Source organism: Rhinolophus sinicus, linkage group LG03 (genome assembly GCF_036562045.2).
Source record: "Rhinolophus sinicus isolate RSC01 linkage group LG03, ASM3656204v1, whole genome shotgun sequence".
NCBI lineage: Eukaryota > Metazoa > Chordata > Mammalia > Chiroptera > Rhinolophidae > Rhinolophus > Rhinolophus sinicus.
Window position 1 is genome coordinate 19,083,585 of NC_133753.1, and position 25,975 is coordinate 19,109,559.

Consider the following 25,975-nt stretch of genomic DNA (forward strand, 5'->3'; position numbering starts at 1 on the left):
ACTCTGGGTAATGTCTGTAAATTTTCTTCCTATATTTTCTTCTAGGAATTTTATTTCAGATCTTACATTTAAGTCTTTAATCCATTTTGAATTTATTCTTGTATATGGTGTAAGGAGGTGGTCCAGCTTCATTTTTTTGCATGTGTCTGTCCATGTTTTCCAGCACCATTTATTGAATAGACTATCTTTACCCCACCATAAATTCTTGTTTCCATTGTCGTAGATTAAATGACCATGTAGGAGTGGATTTGTTTCTGGACTCTCTATTCTGTTCCATTGATCTATGTGTCTGTTTTTATGCCAGTACCATGCTGTTTTGATCACTGTAGCCTTGTAGTATAATTTGATGTCAGGTATCGTGATAACTCCCACTATGTTCTTATTTCTCAAGATTGCTGAGGCTATCTGGGGTTTTTTATGGTTCCATGTAAATTTTAAGATTATATGTTCTAATTCTGTGAAAAGTGTCCTTGGTAGTTTGATAGGGATTGCATTGAATTTGTATATTGCCTTAGTCAGTATGGGCATTTTAATGATATTAATTCTTCCTATCCAGGAGCATGGTATGTGTTTCCATCTATTTGTATCTTCTTTAATTTCTCTGTCTTCAGTGTCTTATAATTTTCTGAGTACAGATCTTTTACTTCTTTGGTTAAATTTATTCCTAGGTATTTTATAGTCTTTGAAGCACTTGTAAATGGGACTGACGTCTTAATTTCTCCTTCTGATATTTTATTATTGGTGTATACAAGCAAAGCAGTATTCTTGCCTGCCCATCCTAACGCTCAGAAATACAAGATGCTACTTATGTCGCTAATACACACTCCACCTTTTTCTAAAAGTCTTGCTACTATTTTGACTGCATATTTTGGTTTAGATTTGTGTTTCTTGTCATCTTATTACTTGGTAAGCTAAGAAATGTTAAAAGTGCCTTAAAATTTGTATACAGCATTAGCACCGGCTGCCTTCATTAGTAGTGGATGATTGCTGTTAGTTTATACGCACAGAATAACTAACTTCAGCATATTTTCCTCATGTATTCAGTGGTGATATGTGGTAATAAAATGCATTTCCCCCCAACATCTGATTTTGCTTTAGCATCAAATGTTATTTTTCAATTTTACATGTAAAAGAGAACAAGTATTATGCAACCCACGGAATTTTTACATACACAATGAAGACTTGATTACGAGTTTCTTACTAGGGAGAAAGCTCTTATGAAATGCTAGAGGTAGAATTTTTCTCCCATCTATAGTATCATTAAAACTTATTATACCTTTTGCTTAAAAATTTAAAGGAAAGTAGTTAATTTCTTCTTTTGTTCTAAAAAGGTATTATGACTATTAAACTTTTTATTCTTCTGGCATTTACCTGGAAACTCATAATGCTGTTTGTTCTATCAGAAATATATTTTTATTGGTTGCACTGGAATCCATGAATCATCAAGAGTTAGTGTATAATTAAATGATTTTTGCTCAGCAAGTCATCAAAATTTACATAGTTAAGGTTTGAAATGTTTTATCTATACAGACCTGTATCTGATTTAATTAAAAAAATTTTATTAACATAGGTATGAGCTTATTAATGATACTGGCCATCTATCTAGAGCTTTCCAAGTAATCTTGTAGTACAAATATTGAAAGATTGTTTTTAATTTTGAACATGTTTACATAATAATTTAGACATACCTGGTGCCTAAAATTAAGAAAATATTATTTTGTAGAATATTCTGCTTATACTCTGTATGTTCTCTTGGTCCTTACATTTCATAAGTATGAATGTTCTATGAAAAACATATACAGTATTTTGGGCAGATATATTTATAAGCTGTGTACTCTGAATTTACACGTCATTGAACATTTTTCAAAATCATGTTTATTTGCCACCCAGTATTTCATCTGGTAAATGTAGCATTCTTTTGTTGTTGATAACATTATTTCTGTCTTTTCTATTTTAAAATTATAGATCAAGTAATTTTTATCCTGCATGATCTAGTGCTTTCATTTGTATTTGTTACTGTTTCAGTTCTAAGCAGAACTATGAGAATATGCCTTTTGCCCCTAGATACCCAAACCTGGAGAAAGCCAGAGGTATCTGTTCTCCTGATTTTATTTAGTGTTCTCCTTTAGTCCACCAAAAATCACACCATATGTGGCATTTCCTCTGTTATGGGACATGCTGTCTCATGGGTACACGTGGCTTGTAGTTATAGCTAGCCATGGCAATGTTGGAATACTCTTCAGTAGTTTCTGTTTTTTGCCCCACCCCCCAAAAAAGGAAAAGAAAATCTATGTACTAGGTTTTGTTTTTAACAAGCATTGCCTCAGAGTTTATAAGGTTGTACTGGACTGTTGTCCAAAGGTGTTACTTTCCAAAACATTGGGCACCAGTGTAATTATAAAGCGTAAAAAGACTAAACAATACCAACTCCAACACCTTCTTTTACAGTTGAGGTAATTCTGGCCCAAAGAGTTAATTGACTTGCCTTGCCCAACTGCTCCCAACTGTCCACGGGTAGAAATGAAAACAGGACTCAGGTTTACCAGTCTTATTTTTCCCATTGTGTGAAAATCTGTAAGAACCATTTCTGGCAAGTATATAGATTATGTAGGTTATCTGGGACACTTAGCTGTCCCGTGTAACACTTGCTTATTTCCGTAGTTATACTAAATTTTCTTTAGAGGACCTTATTGTCTGTTATTATTCTTTCATTGTATGAGAATAACTACAGTGAAACAGTTAGGAGACACTGTAACACCACCATTGGGGCACATCCAAAGCTATAGCAATTCATAGGAACCTAAGTGTTGAATAGAGTGGCATTCATAGAAATGTATTTTGGTTCCTTCCCATGAAATGCTTTATTTAAATAATTTGTGAAGTGACACCAAGCAACGTATTTTAAAGCTATGGCTATGGTGGATAAAAACAGGAAATAGTTTTCTTGTACAAAATGTGGATCGTTGAAAAATGATAATGGTAATTCTCATTTGCAAGTGTACTTATGCCCATTTTTACACGTGGTAGAAACTGAGGTTGAGAGTGTAATATTGTGACTTGTACAACATTGCATAACTTGTGGTGGAAACAGGATATGAACACAGATTCCTTTTCTTTTTCCCCTTTATTTACTGCCAGTAAAATGACTCACATTTGTGTCTTTTCATTGCACTCGACTGTTGAATTTAAATTTAGGGCTATTATATTCAACAGATTACGATAGACTCTGATTTTTTTTAGCCTGACACAAATTTTGGAAGAGGAGTCATCAATGATTTTGTTAGAAAAGTCTAATTAAAACCTGCAATTGCCACATAAAAGATATCTGTGACAGGAAGAAATGAATCAGTGTTGTTTAATTTTGTGTTTCGGTTCTAATTTGACCATCTGTTTAGGATTTCTGTTTTTCATGATGTGGAAAAATATATATGATTGTCAGATGTCTATTCTATAAAGTATTCACTACTTTGCAAAATCAAAGTTCCACTTTTTTTTTTTTTTTTTACCAAAAACTCTATGATAGTAGAAGGCAGAATTCTCTGATTTCAAATTCTTTCCAGAAGAACAAGAGGGAAGCAGAAGCAAATAAGCTGTCGACTTCTAACGTTTACTTTAATGTTTACATTTTAGGCCATTTTTGTGTAGGCTGCACTCTTTCTTTGGTGCTCCGTCTATTTTAAATTGCGTGAGTAGAAGAAAGCTGTACCTACCACAAATTAATTTGGAGGCAAATTTAAACCAGATACTCTAAATAAACACTAACTAGGCTGTTATGAGTAATTTCCTGTCAGATTCTCTCATCTTAAAAAAAACAACAACGAAAATAATAAAATGGTGAAATTAAAGGTAAAATTATAAATTTTGTGTTTGTTATTTATAAAGCATTTTTAATTGAACCACCTGTAGTCATTAAGTTTGGAGTAGTCCTTGGCTTTTACAGACAAAACATCAGACTGCTTACCATGTATGAGACACTATGCCAGATATTAAGAAACAAGTTTAGAATGTAAACGTCAAGTGACCATATAATGTGTGTGTGTGTGTATGTGGGGGAGGGTGCCGTTATACATTCAGCTGTGATGGAGGGAGGGGCAAGAAATAAAGGAATACAGAAGTACATTTGCTCTCTATTATCCAAAATGAAATGGGTGTAGAAAAGCCATTTTCAAACTCTGTTCCTTTGGCAATGGCTTCTCTACCAACCACTGATAATCAAAGAGGTTGATTTTAAATGAATTTAAGGAGTAAAGTTTGGGTCTTCATGACCCCTGATTCGAACTTGGTTGAGAGGCCTGCCGTTTAATCCTTAACTCACTGAGTGGTTAACTACAGGGGCTTGAGAGGAAAGTAATTCTGTTGGGCACTTTCCTTTAAAATCCTACTATTAGTTTGATTTCATTTAATTTTGAAACTGTGAGTGATACCCATAGTGTAGGAATTAGGCTGGATAATGGCACATGGATTTATTTAGTTGTGTGGAAAGCCAAGGGAAATAGGCCACATGAAGCGTTCTATATCTGTTTCAGTGCTTTGCTTGAAGTTTAGCAGTCCTATCTTGCTTTGGTAGACCCTAAAAGGGAATATAAAATGAATGTCCAGGTTTGTTTTCATTGAGTTTTTTCTTTCATTGCTATTTAAAATGCTTGTTGACTCAATCCATTTCGTCATTTAATGGTGAACAAGCAATATCCTGTAAATTTTAGGAAAAAAAAACAGCTAGGGGGTGCTTATTGTATATATGGGTTATATCATTTGGAGATTTGTTTTTAAACTTTTTTTTTCATATTCTTTCATAAGAATAAATGCATGCTTAAACATCCTTTATGGAAAAAAAGGAGGGAAAGAAATTCTGATGGTTTTTAAAGACACTGTAAGCTTATAAACATTTCTCTGGAGATGAATGATACATTCTTTTTTCTTCTGAAAAATTAAACAATGTTCGTTCCAAATGCATAATCTGAAACTCTAGTTGTTTGTTTCCTTGTCCATATTTTGTTTCAGAAATAGAAATGCATCAAAAGTGGCTGATTTTAAATAATGTTATTTCTGTTTCCAGGCATTTGACTCAATAGAAATACGTAATAATTACAAAATGATCCTAAAACTTAATGAATGCATAAAATACCCTTTAGAGATATTTTTGTTTCCAACTTTGAATTTTAATTTCTAGGAATGTATCCAATACATATCCAACACCTTTTTGATTATGCTGCCAATGATCTTTGTGTTGCTCAATATTCTGCGAGCAAAAGATACTAAAAAGCCTGAGGCAAAAATAATTTCCTTAAATGGGGTTAGAAGTTTAAATTTGAATTTGCATTTTTTTGTTTCTGTCTTATGGATAACTTTCCTAAGCCTAAGACCAGGTTATGAATTGGAAAGTCTTTCCACATCCAAGTTTTAAGACACATTGAAGTATATATCCAGTGTTCTAATTATGCCTTTACTTTTTCTATTAGCTCTACTGCTTTACTGATCTTCTCAGTTCTTATTCTTAACATATTATTAATCATAACTTCTTCCTCTCCTTTGAAGGAAGTAATGTAAAGTGTCTACTCATAAAGCACAAAGAAGAATATATCTAACCCACAACGTAGTAGCGTTTTTATTTTAGGAAACCAGTCTTCTAGTAGGAATTACAATGTTCTTTTGCTTTCTAAATGCATATAAAGAATCACCTCATTCTCTCACACATGGACCCCCTTCCTAGTTCATCAGCAGATCTTGTTGGTTCTAGCCTCAAAACTTACTCTGCATCTGATTACTCCTTACCACCGGCAGCGGTCTCACTTTTGTGACATCAGCTTGCTTTGACAGTTATAATAACCAGCTACTGAAAAGATGGTTACCCTCAGTGAGTTCACTAATTAATTGATTGCAAAAACCAACTGACTGAAACACGAAATATTGTTTGAGTTCAGAGATTCTGTTTTTTTCCTCATTGTTGTATAGTTGGGGTCTACTATTCTTGACACATAGAGAATACACTCAAGAAAAATGCTTGTGGAATGTAAAGAACATAACAGGATATATATGTTCCAGAACATTTATTGATTGACTGCTATGTGAGACACTCTACCAGGTGCTGGGATATTTAAATGAAGATCTTTGCTCCTAGAGGAACTCGCTGTCTGGTGAGGAGACAGACATGAAAGATACACGCGGGAGTAAGTGGTATAGCAGAAGCTCATATAAAGCGCCACGGGAGCATAGAGAGGGCAACTTGTCTACCTGAGAGCTCCGGTTATCTGTCTTGTTATGTTATCTATGTGGGTGAGGAAGCAGGTGCGTGTTATTGGACTTTTATAATGAAGAAAAAATGCAGTTCATGACCTTTCCCTGTCCTCTTTATTCCTGAGTAGCATTGGGTTCACAGGTGGCAAAGGATATGTCCTTTGTAGGTCGAATCCATGGAGACTTTTTCAGAGTGATCTGAGGTATGGATTTTTAGAAGTGTTGTTACTTGGTTTTGTTTTTTGTTTACTTTTTGATACCAGTCTACGTGTTTAATATATAGCTATATTTTGAATTTCAGACATCTACCATCATATAAGATCTTCGATTTTTAAGAAGTAAGTTTGTAAAAAAGTATGGTGTGACCAGCACTTCATATGTTATTTACTTATTTATTTATTGGCTGTTTTGCAAGACAGCTTGAACTGCAGTGTGGGAATTTTCCAGATTAAACTCTTTCCAGGTTTCCTGTAACATCCATAGTAGATCCTTCTCTTGTAGTCGCGCTACAGTTTCTGCCTTGCTTTGCGTTTCATATTGTATCTTAACTTCCTCGCAGCTGAGTCAACTGTTGGCATAAGTAATGTGAGCCTTCTTTAGAGAGTCAGATAAACAGCTTCCAGACAGATCCAATTTTTGTTCAGGACAGTTTCATAATTTGCCTTGTAATGCTAGTGTCCTGGATTTAAGGCTTATGCATTTGTCGAGTTACAGAGATACTCTTTCTCAGAACGTTTTAGGTGATGTGTAGAGGTCTAAAGTTTCAACAAGTCACGCTTCCAACAACTTTGAATTACATTACATTGTGTTAGTTTTTATTTCAGCTTTTAATATTATTTGATCTCTCTCTACCTCTCATCCTATCTCTCCCCCACCCCCGCTGATGTATTGGAGATGGCATTGGGGCTGAAATATTGTCACGCTTACTTATTCAAGTTAGTGTTCAGTAAAGGAAAAACATTAGCTTTGTAAACTAATGATCTATTTAGTTGTGTGAGTGTGCTTTATTTACCATAATGTTTGTTAAGATGTGTGAAGAATTGTTTTCATTTCATGTAATAGCCATATTGGAAATAAAGTGGCTTTTTTCGAACTCTTAAGACATTGAAGGAATTTCATAAGCTTTTACTAAGGAGATAACATTTTGGACATGCTCTAATTTATTGAAGGTATTCTATTTCCATTAAGATCGTGTCTCCTTAAAATCTTTACAGCCTTTGGGAAAGTGAATGTTCTGAGTTGTAAAGAGCGTGCTGAAACACAAATGTGTAAGTAGAGCAGCATTTCTTATTCTTTGAATTACAGGTCCTTTGATCAAGCTGTTCAACTTTGTGTGTGTGTCTGTGTGTGTGTGTGTGTGTGTGACATGAGATTGTAAGCAGTATTGTTTATTTCCTTTAGACACAAATGTCAATAATGTTCTTTCCTGTTCTGAAATGGAAGCTTCTTAAAACCTTTGCTGTCTTGTGGAACTGTACATGATTAGTGTGTGATAAGTATTCTTTTTAACTAAAATCTGCCAAGAACAGACTTTATGTGCACACAGAGTACCTCTCCAGTGTGGATGGATAGCCACCAAAAGTTTAGAATATTGTGCATGCTCAATGGCTTTTTCCCCTTTTTTTGTGGTCTATTCTGAATTTGCCAATATGTCATATATTTTCTTTTGTGATAAGGCTCATTCAGAAATATTTTTTGTTATTCTTTCTACTTTAAGACTACGTTAGTCCCCACATAACCTTCTGGTAACTTTTTCTGAGTTTTTCACATTGGCTTTCTTAACTCCAGTTTTAAAAACTTGACCTTTCTAGCATCTTAATAGAGAGCACTTGTCAGGGAGTCAGGGGATGCAGGTTGTGGGTTGTAGGCTCCTTGACTTTAGTGAAGTTACTTAGGTTGTTTGAATTTTGGTTTCCTCATCTGTAAAATTAAGGATCGAGTTTGTTCTCTTAGATTCTTCCTCAAACTCAGCCATGGTCTAGGATATCTCTCTTCGTGGATCATATAGACTGCTTCGGTCAGCTTCATCTCAGTCTATCCCTACATTCTCTGCCTCCCTCCACCTTCCCACAAAGAATATTCGTATAGTCCCCAAACCCAGGCATCTGTGTCCATTCAATTCGAAGCATTGCAGTTGGAATAACTGTGTCTTCCATATTTCTAAACAGTCTCTAAAATATCTTGTCTTACCAGCTTTTTGTTTTAGAATTGCTGTTCCCTTTGAATTCACTAGATGATCAGGGAATAGCCATGATAGTGCTTAAATATTATCATCTCCCCTTATTAATCTATATGCCCCCAAATCAGGCAGGATGAATAGATTAATGTCAGCCAGTTTCCCACTCCTCCCACAGAGTTATCTGTGCTTGCTCCATTAGTGAAGGTATTTCTGAAACATGAAACTGGGAGGAAAAAGCCAATTTATTTGGTGCTGCAGTTAGTATAAACATAGATATTCTCAAGCCATAAGAATGGGGCCAAATAAAACTTGTGTACTTTAATGCAGGTATTTGTTGGTTCATGAGGGCAGGAACCTTATTGTCTCACTATCTCTGGTCCTAATAACCAGAAGAATGTCTCACCATAGTAGGCCTTCCATAAAAATGAGTTGAATGAGTGAGTAAATGAGATTGCAGTTGCTTAAGTACAGAATGGAAAAGCTAACTTAACTCTTAGATTTAGGATCTTGGAGCACATGCCAGAGGATGGAGAACCAGTACGGTGGGGTGTTTGGAACCTAGTTCAATAACAGAACATGGACCTTTACCTGGAACGGTAGAAGATTTAGGAGTGGTGGAAAATTCATTTATTTACTTTAATTCTTGAGTATAGCACTTAGACTAATGGAGAGATTTTACAGTTTTGTCTAGTATTCTGTTCCTTGAAACTTGAGCTGGTCGTGCAGGGGTTGGCTGAGCATCTGTCAGAAACGTAAAAGATAAAAGAAGGGATTCCCGAAAGAAGAGATAGTGGAACCCGCTGATCTCAGGTCCAGTGAGCTCATAGTTCTGTGAGTCTTACTTCAAAGGGAGGTCAGACGTGGCATGCTAATTGTCTCGTGGGGGATGGTGAAATGGATAATGACATTTTCGGTCTCTGCTGAAGAGGTTGAACTTACAGAGCCTTTCCTGACAATATAAACATTTTAAGAATATCAATATATGGAAATAGTTTTGTTTTCCTCTTAATAAAAGTCATAGCAGAGGGCAGGAAAGTGATAGTGGATAAAAGAAAGAGGGCTGTGAGGGCAACGAGAACAGAAAAGATCAATTAGAACATCAGTGTGAATTGTGTGGATTTAGATTATGAACAGTTATCCTCTAAATGCACCAGTAAACCCCCGATAGAGTGTTTTCTCTATTAACATCAGACCGGCAAGAACACTGCAGCAGTCTGGAGGCTGTATGCAGAGGAAACCGCTTAGCACACCTCAGGAGCCTCTGCGTGTATGTCTGCATGGTAATTGAGGAAATGATGTTTACAGTGCTGAATTTGAGTCTTTAAAAAAAGATTTAAATCCCTTATTCAGCGAAGTTGGGGAGTTTAAAAATGATTATAAATATGTTTTGTGGTCTCCTGAAATAAACAGTTTATTGAGGGAGACAGGTGCAGAAACAAATAATTATATTACAGCTTGGTACTTTTTTTTTTAAACTATGATATGAATAATGTGCTGTGGGAACACTCTGCATTGGGAGATCAGGAAAGAAAGGAGACTGGGTCTTGAAGGATAAACTCTGAAGGCTAAGAAGTGTAGATGGCAGGTATGCCTACATGTGCCTCCTCGGACCAGCTTGATGTGTACAGCTCTGAAGTTGCACGATTTTCAAAGGAGATCGCATTTGTCCTGATGAGTTCTTGTTGCTATGTAACAGCAATACAGAGTCAAGTATCCTTACCTGGGGGCCTGACAGAAAGGTTGCTTGCTCATAAGTAAACTGTAAAATCATCAAATATTGTTCAGACCCAGGATGTTAATTTTTCAGAGAGGCTCCTAGACGAGAGCAAGACTTGGCGAAGATAATGATGTATCTAAAGAAATGTATCAGTCAGGAAGGAGAGTGTGTCAGAATCTGAATGCAGACAAAGGAGAAAGTTAGGGAGATGTATCAGCAGTCTCCATCCAAACGCTACCCAGGAGAATGGAGCACTCTTGTTATTGAGCTTTGTAAATCCCTGATGTGGAGGGAGTGTGCGGACCCTCCAGGCTGCCTTTAGAGTGATGCCGTTTAAACATTGTTTCATAAAACAACCCCCCCTGCTCTGATTTCCTGTTCATTAAACAGCATTCTGATTATAATTTGCCCTCATCTAGATTGGTCTACAGGGAGAAAAATGTACTGGTTATGCTGACACAAGCATTCCGATCCATATGGCAGTTCTAAGGTTCGCCTTGTAAACTAATGTAGTTAATTGAGTGGCATTCTAGTTTGTATATTAGTCTCTTGTGAGCTTAATGTTACGCTACTGCTGAGAGAGACTCCACTCAGAGTACCCAAAAGAAAAGAAAATTCAGTTCCTAAGTTTCCGAAGCTGAGATCCAGACCAGGATGATGTACTCATCAAAGTAAATGCTGTCTATTGCCTACTAACTCCTTTTGAAACAGTATAAAAACAGTACAACTTGAAGCAGAGTTACACATGTCAGATTGGTCGGAGGAGACGCATGTAGCATATTTGAAAAGCTGCAAGAAGTTAAAATATGAGAGAGTGGAAAGGAAGGCCACGAGGCTGGAGAGAAAGGCAGAAGCAGAGAGGCTGTGAAAGGACTCTGTTCTTTTGGGCAGAGGGTGTTTATCCTTTGTTTTTAGAAGTAAGTTGAAAGAAAATATGTGTGATTATTCTGCTGAAATACCATTCTCCCTTTCATGATTGATTTTTATTGAACAGCTAAATCTCTTTGTTATTTTACACTGAAGCTGAGGTTTTTCACCACCTTATTTTCCTGCTTGTGTTGTATTTACTAGGGTAGGGAGAGATGATTAGGCTGCTAGGTGATGATTGAGGGCAAAACGAACCAGCCATCGTGATTTTTTGGTCCACTGTTTACACTTAGAATTCTAGCGATTCTGTTCCTTTTTTCCACGCCTTGTGCAGTATGACTTCAGTTCCTCTAGTAATGGAATTGTGTAATCATGATTGAAATTGTTTTGCCTACAGGGGGCCCCCAAGTCCTTGTAATGTCTTAGAGGGTTCCTTAGAAATCTCTTTTCATTAAATGTATTTGCTTACTTCAAAAGTGCCTCCATCTTGTTTTCATCAAATTTTCATGACACAAAACATTTGTGTAGTATAACTGCATTTGAAAACTTAGACTTTTTAAAAGTGACGTTTTGATGAGATAAAGATAGTAACACTTATTTTTTTTCCTGAAATGAAGGCACTGACACTTACCTTTTTTGACATTTTGCATTTTCTAGTGTTTTACTAATATTTATTGAGAGCTCAAAGTCAGTATGTAGCATCAGCTTTTACTCTTCGATCCATCAATGGGATTACATTATTAAAATGGTAAAGGAAGTTTTTCATCTTTTGGTTACAGAACTGCTATGATTTTCTTTGCCAAGTATCCACTGACCAGTTCCCTCGATGTCCTACTTATGAATTCTCTGTAACTTGACCTCAGTTAATGAGTAGGCAGAATGTTTGATTTTAGTAAAGTGAAGGGACTGACAGGTCTGTTTTCTAATACACGTTGAGTTATTTGTGCAGATATTTTACAGGTTTGTTCCTTGCCTCCACTTAATAATTGTTTGTATTTCTTGTCAATGCTTTAGGAGAAACATATAAGCAGTGAAGAAGAGCACTTAAGGAGGATGGAAGAGGCCAGATTGCAGCTCAAGGATCAACTTCTTTGTCTGGAGACTGAACAGGAGTCCATTCTCGGTGTTATAGGAAAGGAAATTGATGCAGCTTGTAAAACCTTCTCCAGGGACTCGATGGAGAAACTGAAAGTAATCATGAGTTCTCATTGTGCCTTTCACTTTGTTTCTTAATATATAATTATAATAAGATTTTAATGCGTGGTTATATGGTAATCACATTTTTATTCTGCAAAGTTTATGAAAAAAAATAACACGTTGCATTTTTTTTTAGAATGAGGTGCTATATCTATTGCACAGTCATGTTGAGAGAAAGTATGCTGTTATTCCATTGAATTGCCTGTGTCTCACCCTGTAAAAGAAAATGTCTTACAAGAGAGGCAGCAGTTCTGACTAAAACATATCCTTGGAGTCAAGATGCCTAGATTTTGAGTTTTCTATTATCACAGGCCATTTTTGTTTTTGTTAGTATATTACTATATTACTGGCAAACATCTATGGAGTACTTTATTACAGGTACTGTGGTAAGTGCCCTGTATGTATTCTCTCCCTTAACCCCTGAAACCACGCTGTCCTTTAGGTACTCTGATTAAGTTCCTTTTAGACAAGAGAAAGCAAAGCTTAGAAGGGTTAAATCAGTTGTCCCTGGCCATATATCTAGTTAAATGCTATAACTAGGGCTTCAAACGTTGGAGTCTAACACTGGATCTTAAACAAGTAACCCTAGACTATTTGCCGTCCCTGTTTGAACAAATTACATTTAATTTCATTTTTCTACCTTTAAAATGGAATATTGTTACTCAATTTATAGTTCTAGTGAAATGATAAATAAAAACAGAAGTAATTGTGGATATTCTGAATTTCTTGAAGGTAAGCAACTCCATTAACTCTAAGTTCTAGTAATGCTATATTATTATATATACAGAAAGCATCGCATTGCTTAAATATAATATAACCTAACACATCGTTTAGCTATCACTTATTCCTGTATTTATTTCATTTAATGATATAACAGTACTCAAATTATGTAATGGTATTATGCATAAGGGCTTTAAAAAATACCTTTTTAGGTGTTTCTTCTTTTTATTTTGTCATTCATCTTTTTTTCTCATATGAAATCATCTTCTCATCTCATACTACTTTCCCCTCTCTTTTCCTTCTCTTCCTCCCCATTTTTTTCCCCTTCTCTATTTTAAGTGGTGTTTTGAAGAAAATAGAACTATAATTTTACCTTTGCAGTTAAAGGTCTCTTAGAATTCAACTTTAACAGAAACATTTCAGCTGCTAGAACTTGGTGGAATTCATGGGATTTCTACAATATGTATTTCTATATGCATTTTTAAAACACCTCAGGTGTACGTTTGGGAGGACTATGAGCCGAATATGAGAAGTAATTGGTTTTAGGGTAAAAAACGAACTCTTTTAGTCCTGTTATAGGGCTTGTTCTAATGCTGTTTTTTTTTCTTTTTCCTGTCTAACGATGCTGTATTTATTTAAGATTTGTCTTATTTACATATATTGAAAGGATGTGTGGCCTTGAAATCCTAATTTCATTTAAAAGGATACATATAACAATGCAATATTTATTCCATATTTAAGTATTTATGTCAGGATGACTTGCTTTCAGTCAAGTAGAGATGTAAAAATGGAAACTTTTGGATCATGCTATAAGATATATAAACCTTGTTATGGGCAATTACAGGCTAAAACATAGTGTGCACATAGCAGATTGCTTAAATATTTTCTTCATGAAGTGAAAACATATTCCAACATATTCTGAAAGGCACCCTATTCTTTAATAGGCTTTCAGGAATGGAATGATTGTGGTAATGGGTCTTTACACCTCTTTCCCTAGAGAGAAACTAATTCAGCCCAAGTGATGGGTGGAAAGTAAATCTGAAAGAATGGAAAGTCTATTAAGTTTTTTTTAAGAGCACAATTTTTTCATTGTGGGTCTCTTTCCATTTATAACTTCTGTTTTTTCATTCCTATAAACTTGGGGAAAAAAAAGATTACCCAAGAACACAATATTTGCTCTCACCTTAAAGAAACCACCCATGGTGTTAAAACAAAATTTATTCTTTGCTTTATAGTTCAGAGATCTGTGGGAGAGTGGTGGTCCTTGTAAAATGTTTTCATAAAATAGAATAATTCCAATTATTCTTTGTCATTTGTTGATTTTTGAAATATTGCTGATGAAATTTTCAGCCATTTTATATGAAGAGAGGGACTGGATTGAATAATAGATATGTAACAAATGACCCTGAGAAAACTCATGGGGAATATTGGTATTATTTCTTATTACATTTTTCTCTTTCCAGCCACCATATTTATTATTCTGCTTTAGTAAATGCCTTTAGTGTCTGAAGACTTAAGGACAGACACTTAACTAAACCACCACCATTATAAAACAATTAGGACAATGTCTAAATTAAAGATAGATAATTTTCTTAGGCCAGTCTTTGATAATTCAAGAGCTTTCCTCATAACACTTGGTCTGGGTATTCCATTTATTTGTAGAGCATTAAGAGGATAGGCATTGGATGAAGAGAGAAGTTTTCCCTATGAACCTGAGTGATTAGGGAAAATTTCACTGAAAAGGCAGGGAGGGCATGAGAGTTGGATGAGATTTAGATAGTGAGAAAATTTGAATGAGAGAAAGGTTGGACATAAACATACAACACTTGTATATGGCATGTGGTTGGCACTCATCATGTGTTCACTATATGCCTGAATGAATTACCTAATAGTATTCTTTAAGGGAGTGATGTGCACACAACGTCAGTAGGTATGGAAGTATTTGAAAATAGGAATAGACACCTCTCTCAGAGGAATAGGATATTTTTAAGCAGAACATTTCTAGAAAGAAAAGTCCTGCAAAAATATCATAGGTAGCACAAGGGTCACCAAAAGTAGGAATTGAGAAAAAAAAATATGTGTATTTACAATTGTAAACTCACTGACAACCTTTGAGTACAAGTTCTGTCAGTGGTAATGCAGAACCAGATGGCAATGATTTTATAAATGAGTCAGTGTGAAGGAAATCAGAGCAGCTGGTATAGACAACCTATTTATTGTAGGATTTTGTTACCATCACGAAATATAAAGCAATGTTTGCATGAAGTCATGTTGATTATTTTCTGTCAGTTCTACAAAACCATTAATGAGACAAAATGGCCCTCATAGTATAAAATTAAAGAAGGATAAATGAGACAAAGAATTAAGTTTCTATGTAATTACATCTAACCCACTGTGAAATATATTACATGCAGCAAGACTGAGGAAAAGAAACAAACAAAAAAGGAAGTAAACAGGTTTAATAGGTTTAATTGAGACTGCTTGCCACGCAGAGCTCTGTAGAATCAGCCTGCAGAGATTCTAGCAATGTTAGCACTCAAGAGTTGATTCATGTCTCTAAACTTGAGCTAAATATTTACTGTCAAAACATACATAATATATATGTGCTTACAGAAATAGACATGTTAAATAAATGATGGTTTAGAATTGGTGAAGTACTTGGTATGAACTTTTTTCTTTGTAAACCCTTAAGTTTAGGCACTAAACTTTTGGATGTTATGGTGAAAAATTTCATTTATGTAAATTCATTTCAGAGAAAAATCTACTTTTAATAGATTATTTCCTCTTTTTTGTAGGTTTTTTCATCTGTTGCTGATATTAATTATGACCCACATCGCTGGTTAGCAGAAAGCAAGGTAATTAATCTTTGAATCCTGAAGTTTCCATAATATTTATGACCTTCAAGATATCCTCTTTGGGCTAGTCGTATATTTTGTCACATAAATGAGCATATGAAGTTGTAGTACTTCATTGCTGGGAAAGATGTCGTTGTAATGCATTTAAGAAACCTCCATGTTCCTTTAGTTTAACATTTAAAAAGTAGCTTAAATACATAGGGATAGAATGAGTGAATAAAGAAAGGTAAAACTGTTGAAATATTAAAACTAGATCATCAGGAGACAAATTCTTCTGCCTTTTCCTGGGGATACGCAATGTCTCTGGAAGTGTACAAAGGTCAGTGCAGCTCTAACCAACCTCCATTTACACATATATACTTATTGTTAATATTTTGGTTCCTGAGAGTAAGCTCAAAGCCTGCCAAATCCCTGTGTGGCTTAAGCAAATCCCTTTACTTCTCTGGATGTCTTGTTTCCTCATTTACAAAATTGGAGGGATTAGCTTTGTGTTCTGAAGATAACTTTCCTGCTTCATAGTTCTTTGGCATTATGATTCAAATTACATGGAAGGTAAGCAAATATAAGTAAAATTAAACAATTTGCTAATTTTAGCAAAAAGATTCTTCTACCGTGGGATAATTTTCAGCTCTCTTCATATATCAAATCAACTTGGAAATTCAAATATATAGTAATTAAGGTATATAGTAATTTATAGAAATTAAAACCTAGAGAAAATTATGACCACATAAGATGTAATCTGTTTATTTAAGTATCAATACTTAAGCACTTGCATTCTTTTCTAGACTAGTTGTTTTTCAGATGTGACATACTAAAATGGAAAATGTTCCATCCCATTTAATTCTGTAAGAAGACCAACTGTGCTATAAACCTGATCAACTGTGGTCCAACTTAGGATTTCATTGCAAGAAAGAACCTTTAAGTTGTATAGTGTCCTTATTTAAAAATATGAGGAAAGTGAGATTTCAGAGAAGGTATGACTTTTCCAGTGCCATATAAAAATGGAAAAATGGATTACATACCATGTCAGACTCGTAATTAACGTTCTTAACCATTATGTGTATTGCCACCTAAAGTCTTTGTTCATTCAGCCAAGATTTATTGATAGTTTACTTTTCTTGTGTACAGACATTGAGGATGTAAGTGTTAGCAAGCCATGGAAGTTGATACGGGAAATAGAGATGTAAACAAATTTTGAAAATCCTTATGTTGTGTTATATTGTTATAGAAATAAGTAAACATTGACAAAGGAATACAGAAGAAGGAAGAACTAACTAACTATGATGTTTGTATTGGGAGGATAAGAGGGTATGATGCACGTCACAGAAGACTTGTGCAAAAATGCAATGTTTAAACATGGTCATACACAAAATATGTGGAAGTTCTCCAGGTGGCTAATTATAGGTATAACAATGGCAAAAAGATGAAAATATTTGAATAAACACAGATAATGCCCTGAGATTGATGTATAAGGAACAGATAGGGAAGGGGTGTTGGAAAGACAAGATTTACCTTTGAAGGTAAGATATGCGTTAGAGAAGTCCCCCCCAAAAAAAAATTATTAAGAAACTAATAGTATTATGATTGAACATTGAAATGTACCTAACCTTGTAAAATTTTCTATTCTACTTGAAGTAGGATCCTGTGCATTCCTAACCATTTTTGTTAGCACCAAATGTAAATTTGTATGTATGCCACCTACATAGGAAATTTGGAATATACTGTGGACAGTGTTTTGGACTGTCTATAAATTTAGACACTGTTTTGCTGTCCCAGAATTTTCTGGCTAAAGACTTCTGTTGTACATGAATAAAGCATTTCTCTTTTTTCTTTTCCCCAACTCCACAGATTTGACGAGAGCAATGTACTTGAAATTTTCTTTCCAGTTAAAATCTTTATCATTTCTGAACAGAAAGCTTTCACTGCTGTTGTTCGGTTAAATTATGAGAGCCAGAGATGACTCTTAATCATAGCTCTTTAATTTGGGAGCGAGTGAGCAGTTTCCCTTATCATTTAATGGGATTGAACTCCTGATCAGATGAGTTTTAATACTGCATGAGACAACTGTTATTCTACAGTGTAAAAGGGTTGTGATAAGCAATGCCATGCTGACCAACTGACTAAGGAGGAATTGAATCTATTTCCTGGAGAGATGGTTTAGGTTATGGATGGGCTACAATACTGTATTTCCCATGAACTATGACTGGACAGCTCTATAAGTATTGAAGATAAGATCTGAATTCAGAGGACAAAAACTCTATGGAAAGTAGAATTGCTGTTCAGCTTGTCCCTGCTGACGTCTTGGGGCATTCGAAGGACCTCTGAGGGCATTCGGGAATTGTTTTCATAAATCTGCCAAAAGAATTTCTTCTGTTAGTGTTAATCCTAAAAGAGCTAGAAGATCGGGTGGGGATTGTGTCACTGTTGCTTTTTTGTTGGCAGTGGTGGCATGACATAAACGAAGTCTTAACTAACAGTTGGACCAGGGTCCCAGATAAACTAACGAAGGAATGGTAAGAATAACATAGCATGGGGAGGAAGAGGGTTGAGGTGATTGTTAAGGGAGGCCAGGCAAGGAATTCCCAGGGATTAAGGATTTGTTTTTGTTATAAATCTCGACAAGGCATGTAGAGGCCAAATTTTATTCAGTTTAACAGAATTTACTGAGAAACGACTGTGTCCCAGATGTCATGTTGTATAATGTGGACATAAAAATGACTTAAGATGTGATCCTTCCTCTGGAAGAGCATATTTTCTCTAAGAAAGCTGACACTTATGTAGATAATTTCAGTATTATCTGTAAGAGCTGTGAGACAGGTACAGAGAAGCTGCTGTGGAGGCTGATGCCTCCGATGAATCTTGAAGCTAGGCGGGCAAAGAGAAAAGAGTTTGCATGCCGAGTAAGCAATTGCAGGAATGGCACCGAAGAGAAACAGCATGATAAATGCTGAGAAAGCCCAATGATTTGGCAATACTACAATATAAAAGTGTAAAACAGAGTGGCAGGGATGGTGCTCCAGACAGGTAGAGGTTAGGTCCCTCAAGAAGAGCATCGAATGCCGTGTTAAGAGCTTGGGTTCAGCTCAGCCTTTAATGGGGAATCACACAGAGGTTTTGAATGGGAGAGTGATAACGCTCATACTTGTATATGCAAAGCGTCACTTGGATAGTGATGTTAAATGTGGATGAGAGGTTGTAGGACCAAAGGCAGGAGGACCATGTAAGAAGTCTCAGTGAGAACCAGGTCTCTGGGTGAGGGAGGATGAGAGTCTGAATTAAGAGAATTGTGGAGAATTAGAGGAAGACAATGGAGTAATATGTTGGTGACAATATGCAAGTGATGTTTAATGTTATGTCAGAGGGTGATGGAGGAGGAGATGTCCAGCGTGTTCAAGCCAAACTAGAAGACCCCAGGCAAAGGTTGGTATCTAAATAGACAGGCATGCAGGGTCCTAGATAGGCAAGCAAACAGAAGTACTGAAAGAGTTTCCACCACAGGGATTGATATCCAGAAAGTTCCATTCGAATAGGAAAGCCCAAAGAGAACCAGGAAAAAAACACAAAACAAAACATAGCAGAGTTTAGGTTCAAACCCTGGAAAGAAATGAGAAGCACCAAAGACATTCACAGTGAGAAAATAGGGGCAGATGGTCCAATCTAGAGCAGGCAAGCACTCTCAGGATGGAAAGACGATACTGGTGAGCATCACTGTGGATCCCAGTCTTACATTATCATTTTATGATAGCGAATAAAAGAAAAGGTAGTGTTAGCTGCTCTTTAGCACAAGGTAGCATCCTGAGTGCTCTGTATTTACAGAAAACATTGAATCCTGGGAGCCCAGTGCTCATTTTTCCCTTGAGATGCACAGAGATGACTTTATGTGCTTCTTTGGCTGTAGAGAGCTTTTCCTTCTCAGCTTTTATCCCACTATGGACATTCCCATTTACTCTTCTCTTTCTTTAGTCTATAAGCTTCATGAGGAAGACCTGTGTCTTTCCTGTTCCTCATCGCATCTTTAGCACTTACCACATTTTCCTCCTCAGGTTACTTTCTCAGCTTACATATCACCGAAGAATTAAAAACAAGCAGATTAGACTTTAGTGAATATATTGATTCTCAAATATTGGTTTTTATTTGATCGGAACTGTAAACATTAAAGTTAAGCAGTATACTTCCAAATTATTTGGGGATTTTCCTGTATTATCCTGTCTGATATCACCCCAGAGTCACACATTTTAGAGTATAATGTGTTCTAGGTGTTAACAAGCATTTGCTTTTCCCTATTGTTTTTGCAATATTATAACTGAAGCAACTTTAGGGATCAGAAAGCATGACTTCCTCATTTTATAGATGAGACAGAGGCCCTGGGAGTTCTGAGTTTTACCTGAGGGCCTAAAACAAATTAGCTACTGAGAAGGGTTTAGAACCTGGGTCTCTGAAGTCTGCGCCATTGTTTCTTTCTGTTGGTTGTGTAACTTTACATTTATTGTCTTTATAGTGAAGTAGATTGTTTAAAACAGTCATTGTGTGAGAAGTATTAGACCAGTGTATTTAATTCTTGTTGAATGATGTGAATTATCCTCTGGTATTTTATCCTTTTGGCGTAGACATAAAAATATGATACAGATGTCTTCATTCATTTGTTGGAAATATATTTTAGATTTTGTGTACACAGAACACATTCAGTTCCGTTGGAGAAAGGTGTTTTGTATTTTTAAATATGTACTCTCATCAAGGAGATATATTTGCTTTTTGCTTGATTATATTCATAACTAAGGAGAAAAGTGGGGAAGTATTACTGAAAGAATTATATTTTGGGGTTTACTTGGATTTGAAATTTGCAGTGCTGGTTTAATTCTTGTTTTGATGGCCTAACACATTCTAAAAATTTGCCATCCCCTTTTTTCATACTTGTTATAGAAATATTTCCTCTCAAAATTCTTTTTAGAGTTTTGGTGAAGGAAGCTTAGTAGTTACAAGCAGCAAAATTACGGGTCCTCATATTGCTAACTCTATCAGCTGTAGTCTTTTTATTCAGATTTTCTGTGTCCCTTGGTTTTTAGCTTTGAGTCATTCCTTATTGACTTTAGTGTATTACTGTACTAAATCTCAGTAGAGGAGATTGTTGTAGATTAAAGAGATCATTTGATTGTTTTACTAAATAATTATGAATATTCCCACGTAATTGCAAACTGTCAAGTATGAAGGTAAAAAACTGCCTTATTCAGAAATTCTTCCCCTATTTTGGTGTATTTAGCAATACATGATGTAGTTAAATAAATGAGCATATTATGTTATCTATAAAATGCTCTTGTGAGTGGTTAATAGAATGGTGTTTGCACAGTGATTAATAGCCTTTTCAGCTAATTATTATTTGGAGTTGTTGAAGTTATACTATTTTACAAGCTGTTTCTCCAAGATACGTAATGAGGATGTTGGTTGTTTAACACACACTGATTCTCATAATTGATTATTGGTTGATTAAATTTCCATAAGTTGGTATTTTGTGGGATTAATAATATATTCTGCATACATATTCAATTCATAAAAAGCATCTAACTATAGCCTAGTTTTAAATTTTGTGTGGCAGTGGAGTAAAGGCATCATAGGAATAAACTAAAGCCGCATAAGTCTGCTCAAGCTCCCATAACAAAACCCCACTGACTGCGTGACTTAAACAACAGACATTTGTTTTCTCACCGTTTTAAAGGCTAGAAGTCCAAGATCAAGGTGCCAGGCTTGGTTTCTGGAGAGTCCTGTTCCTGGCTTGTAGAATGCCACCTTTCTTGCAGGGGTGGGGTTGGATGGGGTGGTTTGGGGAAGTTGGGGGTTGGGAATCTAAAGAAAGGTGGGGGAGTGCAAGCTTGCCTATAAGCCCTTGTGTCTCTTCCTCTTCTTTTAAGGACACCAGCCCTATTGGTTTAGGGCCCCATCCTTATGACCTATTTAACCTTAACTACCTTGCTCAGAATCCTGTCTCCAAATGCAATCACACTGAGGTTTAGGGCTTCAAAATATGAATTTTGGGGTACACGATTCAGTCCATAACACATATCAAGCCCGATTAATGCTTTGTTTTCAGAGTATTTTTGTTTCTTTGTTACTGTTTTGTTTTTATCAGAACCGGTAGGATTATTGCTATGACAAAACAGATTTTTTGTTTCTTCATTATTGCTTCTTATCAATGGTACTTAACACAGGCCAAAGACTGGGATGGAGTAAGTAGGAAAGCACTGAGAAAAGAGAAAAGTGAAGTTATTTTATAAATTTCTAGTTCAATCACTGGGCAAGAGCAGATTAAATATTATAGATGGTATGGTTAAAATCCATGGAAAGGAGAGTTGCTTAGATTAATTTCCTAGTCTCTTCAAAGTGGGCAAATGCTGATGTATTTATTCTCCCTCAGCCTACAGAGAATCTATCTGATTAGCTAGACCCTGGGGATATGCATTTTTAGGAAGCAAAACTAGGAATTTTTTCTAATCTCTGAAATACAACCTTCTTTTATTAATGAGTCTCTAGTACTATTCTGGTTTTGATTTTAAAATGCTGTACTAAACTGCCTAGAATTCCAAATTAGGGACTAATTATGTTATGATTGGAATTCTGGTGGCCCTAACCTCTCTGTAGGAATGCCTTTCCAAAGATGATCAATGATACCAAATATTTCATGAAAATCCAAGAAAATCATGGTTAATTTTTGCACCAAGTTCTAACTGAAATAATCCATTATGTACTTTTTATTTTGCTTAGATCTGTTATTGTCTATATTGGTTCAGATTATCATTACGTTATTTTTTCCTAATGTTTTGAAATGCTACTGTTTTCTAGATTTCTGTCTTTTATTTATTTTTTTAAAAATTAGATATAAATGTCTTTTTTTTTTTTCAGACTAAACTTCAATGGCTCTGTGAGGAACTGAAAGAGAGAGAAAACCGAGAGAAAAGTTTGAGGCACGAGCTAATGCTGTGCAGACAACAACTCAGGAATATGACTGAAAACAAGGAATCTGAGCTCCAGTGTCTCTTTGAACAGATAGAAAGGCAGGAGCAGCTTCTGGAAGAAATCCACCAGGAGAAAAGAGGTGTGTTAACTGCTCTTACTTTTATTTATTTATTTTTCTGTTTGTGCTCCTAGAAACTTAGGATTGGGGAGAAAAACAACAAACCCTACTTTTGCTTCTAGTTCACACTACTCCCATCTTCTTCCCTTATCTCTCCATTTCTGGATTCAGAAGGTAAAACTCTTCTGCCCTGAGAGTTTTTCCAGCAGCTACCATATCTGTCCTGTGTACATAGATGGCACTTGTGTCTGCTGGCCATTTGAAAGTGTTAATGTGGTAAGATGTGTTTGTTTTCCTCTGGTAAAATGTCAAAATTTACATTTTACTTCAGTAAAATATCTATTAATTCATTCAACAAATATTTATTTTGTTCCTATTTTTGTCTTAGGCACTGTTAACAGGTGCTGAGGATACATTAGTGAATAAATCAGAAAAAATACTACTCTTGTTTATGTTATATTGAGTGGGGTGACAGAAAATACATGTAATAAATAGGTGCATTGTATAATGTGTTAGAAGGTTATAAGCACAATGGTGAAAACGGTAAAGTAAGGGAAGGAGAGCTTGGGAGAGCAGGGGGCAGGGTTTAATATGCTTAATGGGCAATACTTAACTTTAAAAGGTAGACAAGAGACTTGGAAAACTGTTTTTCTGTTCGTTTATACTAGAGATGCATAATGACAGGAAAAATGAAAACAGCAATTATGTTTGGGAATCATATGTGTGTCTTATGTTATGTTGGCCTTAGGCCTTTTCTTTGTTGGTGAACTTTATTAATTTAAGATCCAGAAAGAGGCTTAATATAGTGTCCTGCTAAGAAAAACTAAACATTTACATATGGTTATCTTTCTTATAAAAAAATAATATTTTTGTTTTTCATTTTAGTGATCAGGATTATGCTCTCCCTATGTACCACTTAAAAATTATTTATTACTGTACTGTAGTGATTCTCATTTTTTCTGGTATCAGGACCACTTTATAGTCTTAAAAGCTCTTTGAGTTCTCAAAAATTTTATTGTGCATTATGTGTGTCAATATTTACCATATTAAAAATTAAAACTAAGAAATACAAATATTTATCCCTTTAAGACAATAATTATAAACCCATTACATGTAATAGGGTTTCTGGGCGGGAATTCCCACCCATTCTCGGGAATTTTTTCACTTTTCTGTTCCTGAATCCCAAGAAAGTTGGTTGGGAAATTGGGAAAATCAGCTCCTTGAACCCAGGTGGTTGGTAGTATCGGCCGTCACTTTGTGGAAACGATTCATCGTGGAGAACAGAAAGCAGTTTACATCTGGGGATTTGGGAACAGGAAAGCGAAAAAAATTCCTGAGAATGGATGGGAAACCCTAACATAAAAATTAATGAAATTTAACTATTTTCCAAGACAAAAACACTGAAGAATGCTATTGTTTGTACTTTTGTCAATCTCTTTATTGCTGTCTTAAGACAGCTGCATTTTCATTTTATCTGTTGTTATATTACATGTCATGGAGCCTCTGGAAAAACGGTACTTTACATTTATGAGAAATTGAGTGTGCAAAAGGCCACAAATATCTTAGTCCTATTATTAAGGAGTCTTGGGCAGTCCCCAAACCACTCTGAGTATTGCTGCTCTATAAGTTCCACAACAATACTAATTATGGAACTTATAGATAAAATGCTGTATAGTCACTATACATGTTATGGAAAATCCACTAATTAGCACTAGAGTACACCCCAGTTTTCCTTTTAGCAAACATTATTAATATTGTCACTCTGTAAATAATTTCTTTCTTTGTGTATGGATTAATGCTATAATGTATTATAAATATGTAAAACTGAGTGGGGACAAATCCAAAAGAACCAAATATTTGTGCATTTAAATAATTTTATTCAAATGCCCAACTTTTTCATAAAAGCTTCAAAAGGTAAGACTGTAAATCTTGTAATCTCTCAAGGTGATTGCTTTTATTTCTACTTTTTGTATTTAATGAAAATTTGTTGCTTGCTTTGTATCTATAGAGCATTTGGACTTCTTTCTGCATCTTAGAATTAGCCTTTCACATTTTTAAAAAGGATCTACTAGTGTTTTTGATAGGATTATGTTGAATGTATAGATTAATTTAAGGAAAATGGTCATCTTCATATTGAGTCTTTTAGTCTATGAACATGGTCTATTAATCCATTTATTTAGCTTTTTTTTTTTTTAACTTTTCTCATGGATGTTTTATAGTTTTCAGTAAATAGGTCAATTATGCCAAATTGATGCACATCTTTTTAAGATTTATTCCTAATTTTTTCTGAGTTGTGATGTTATGTTAAATAGCATTTAAAATTTGAATTTCCAACATTCTTGTATATAGAAATACAGTTGATTTTTTTTTTTGTATATTGAACTTGTATTCGGCAACCTTATTAAGCTCATTTATTAGTTCGAGTAGCTTTTATTATTGTTGTTTTTGTGGAAAGTTTGTATTATTTCATTTTTTTGTATGATAGAATTCATCAATTAATCCTCTGGGCCTGTAGTTTTCATTTTGGGAAGGTTTTTAATTTTGAATTCAAATTCTTTAAGAGCTATATGGCTATTCAGAATTTCTATTTCTTTTGAGTCAGTTTTATTAATTTATGCCTTTCAGTATATTTGTCCATTTCATATAAGTTGTAAAATCTATTAGCAATGATTTTTTTATATCTTCTGTTTAATCGTTTTTTATTTCTGTAAGATCTATACTGATGCCTCCTATTATATTCCTATAAAAGTAATTTGTATTCTCTCTTTTCTTTGTAAGACTTGCTGAGTGTTTCATTAATATTTTTAAAGAAATGAATTTTTACTTTTTTATTGTTTTTTATATTTTATTGATCTCTAATCTTATTTTTATTTCCTTCCTTTTGCTTATATTGTGTATCATTTGCTCTTTTTCTAGCTTCTTAAGTTGGAAGCTTTATTTTAATGCCTTTGTTTCCAAATATAGGCATTTAAAGTTTATAAATTTTCATCTTAGCAATACTTTCTAAGTATATTCCACAAATTTTGCTAAGTTGTGTTTTCATTATCATTTAGTTTGAAGTGGAAAATACTTTTCTTATGATTTCTTCTTTGACCCCTGGGTTTTTTTGAGAAGTATACTGTCTGCTTCATTTCCAATTATGT

The 25,975-nt window shown here is 35.0% G+C and overlaps 1 protein-coding gene across 9 annotated transcripts in view; it reads left to right on the forward strand.

The window, feature by feature from the left end:
* The window catches only part of CEP128 (centrosomal protein 128), a 343,545-nt gene that overhangs the window by 116,050 nt on the left and 201,520 nt on the right, over positions 1-25,975 (forward strand). For all 9 annotated transcript variants that reach the window (XM_074327098.1, XM_074327091.1, XM_074327093.1 and 6 more), the window contains 3 exons: positions 12,012-12,188; positions 15,710-15,769; positions 22,661-22,853. In XM_074327098.1, coding sequence (XP_074183199.1) covers positions 12,012-12,188; positions 15,710-15,769; positions 22,661-22,853 — 430 coding nt within the window. The remainder of the gene's footprint in view (positions 1-12,011; positions 12,189-15,709; positions 15,770-22,660; positions 22,854-25,975) is intronic.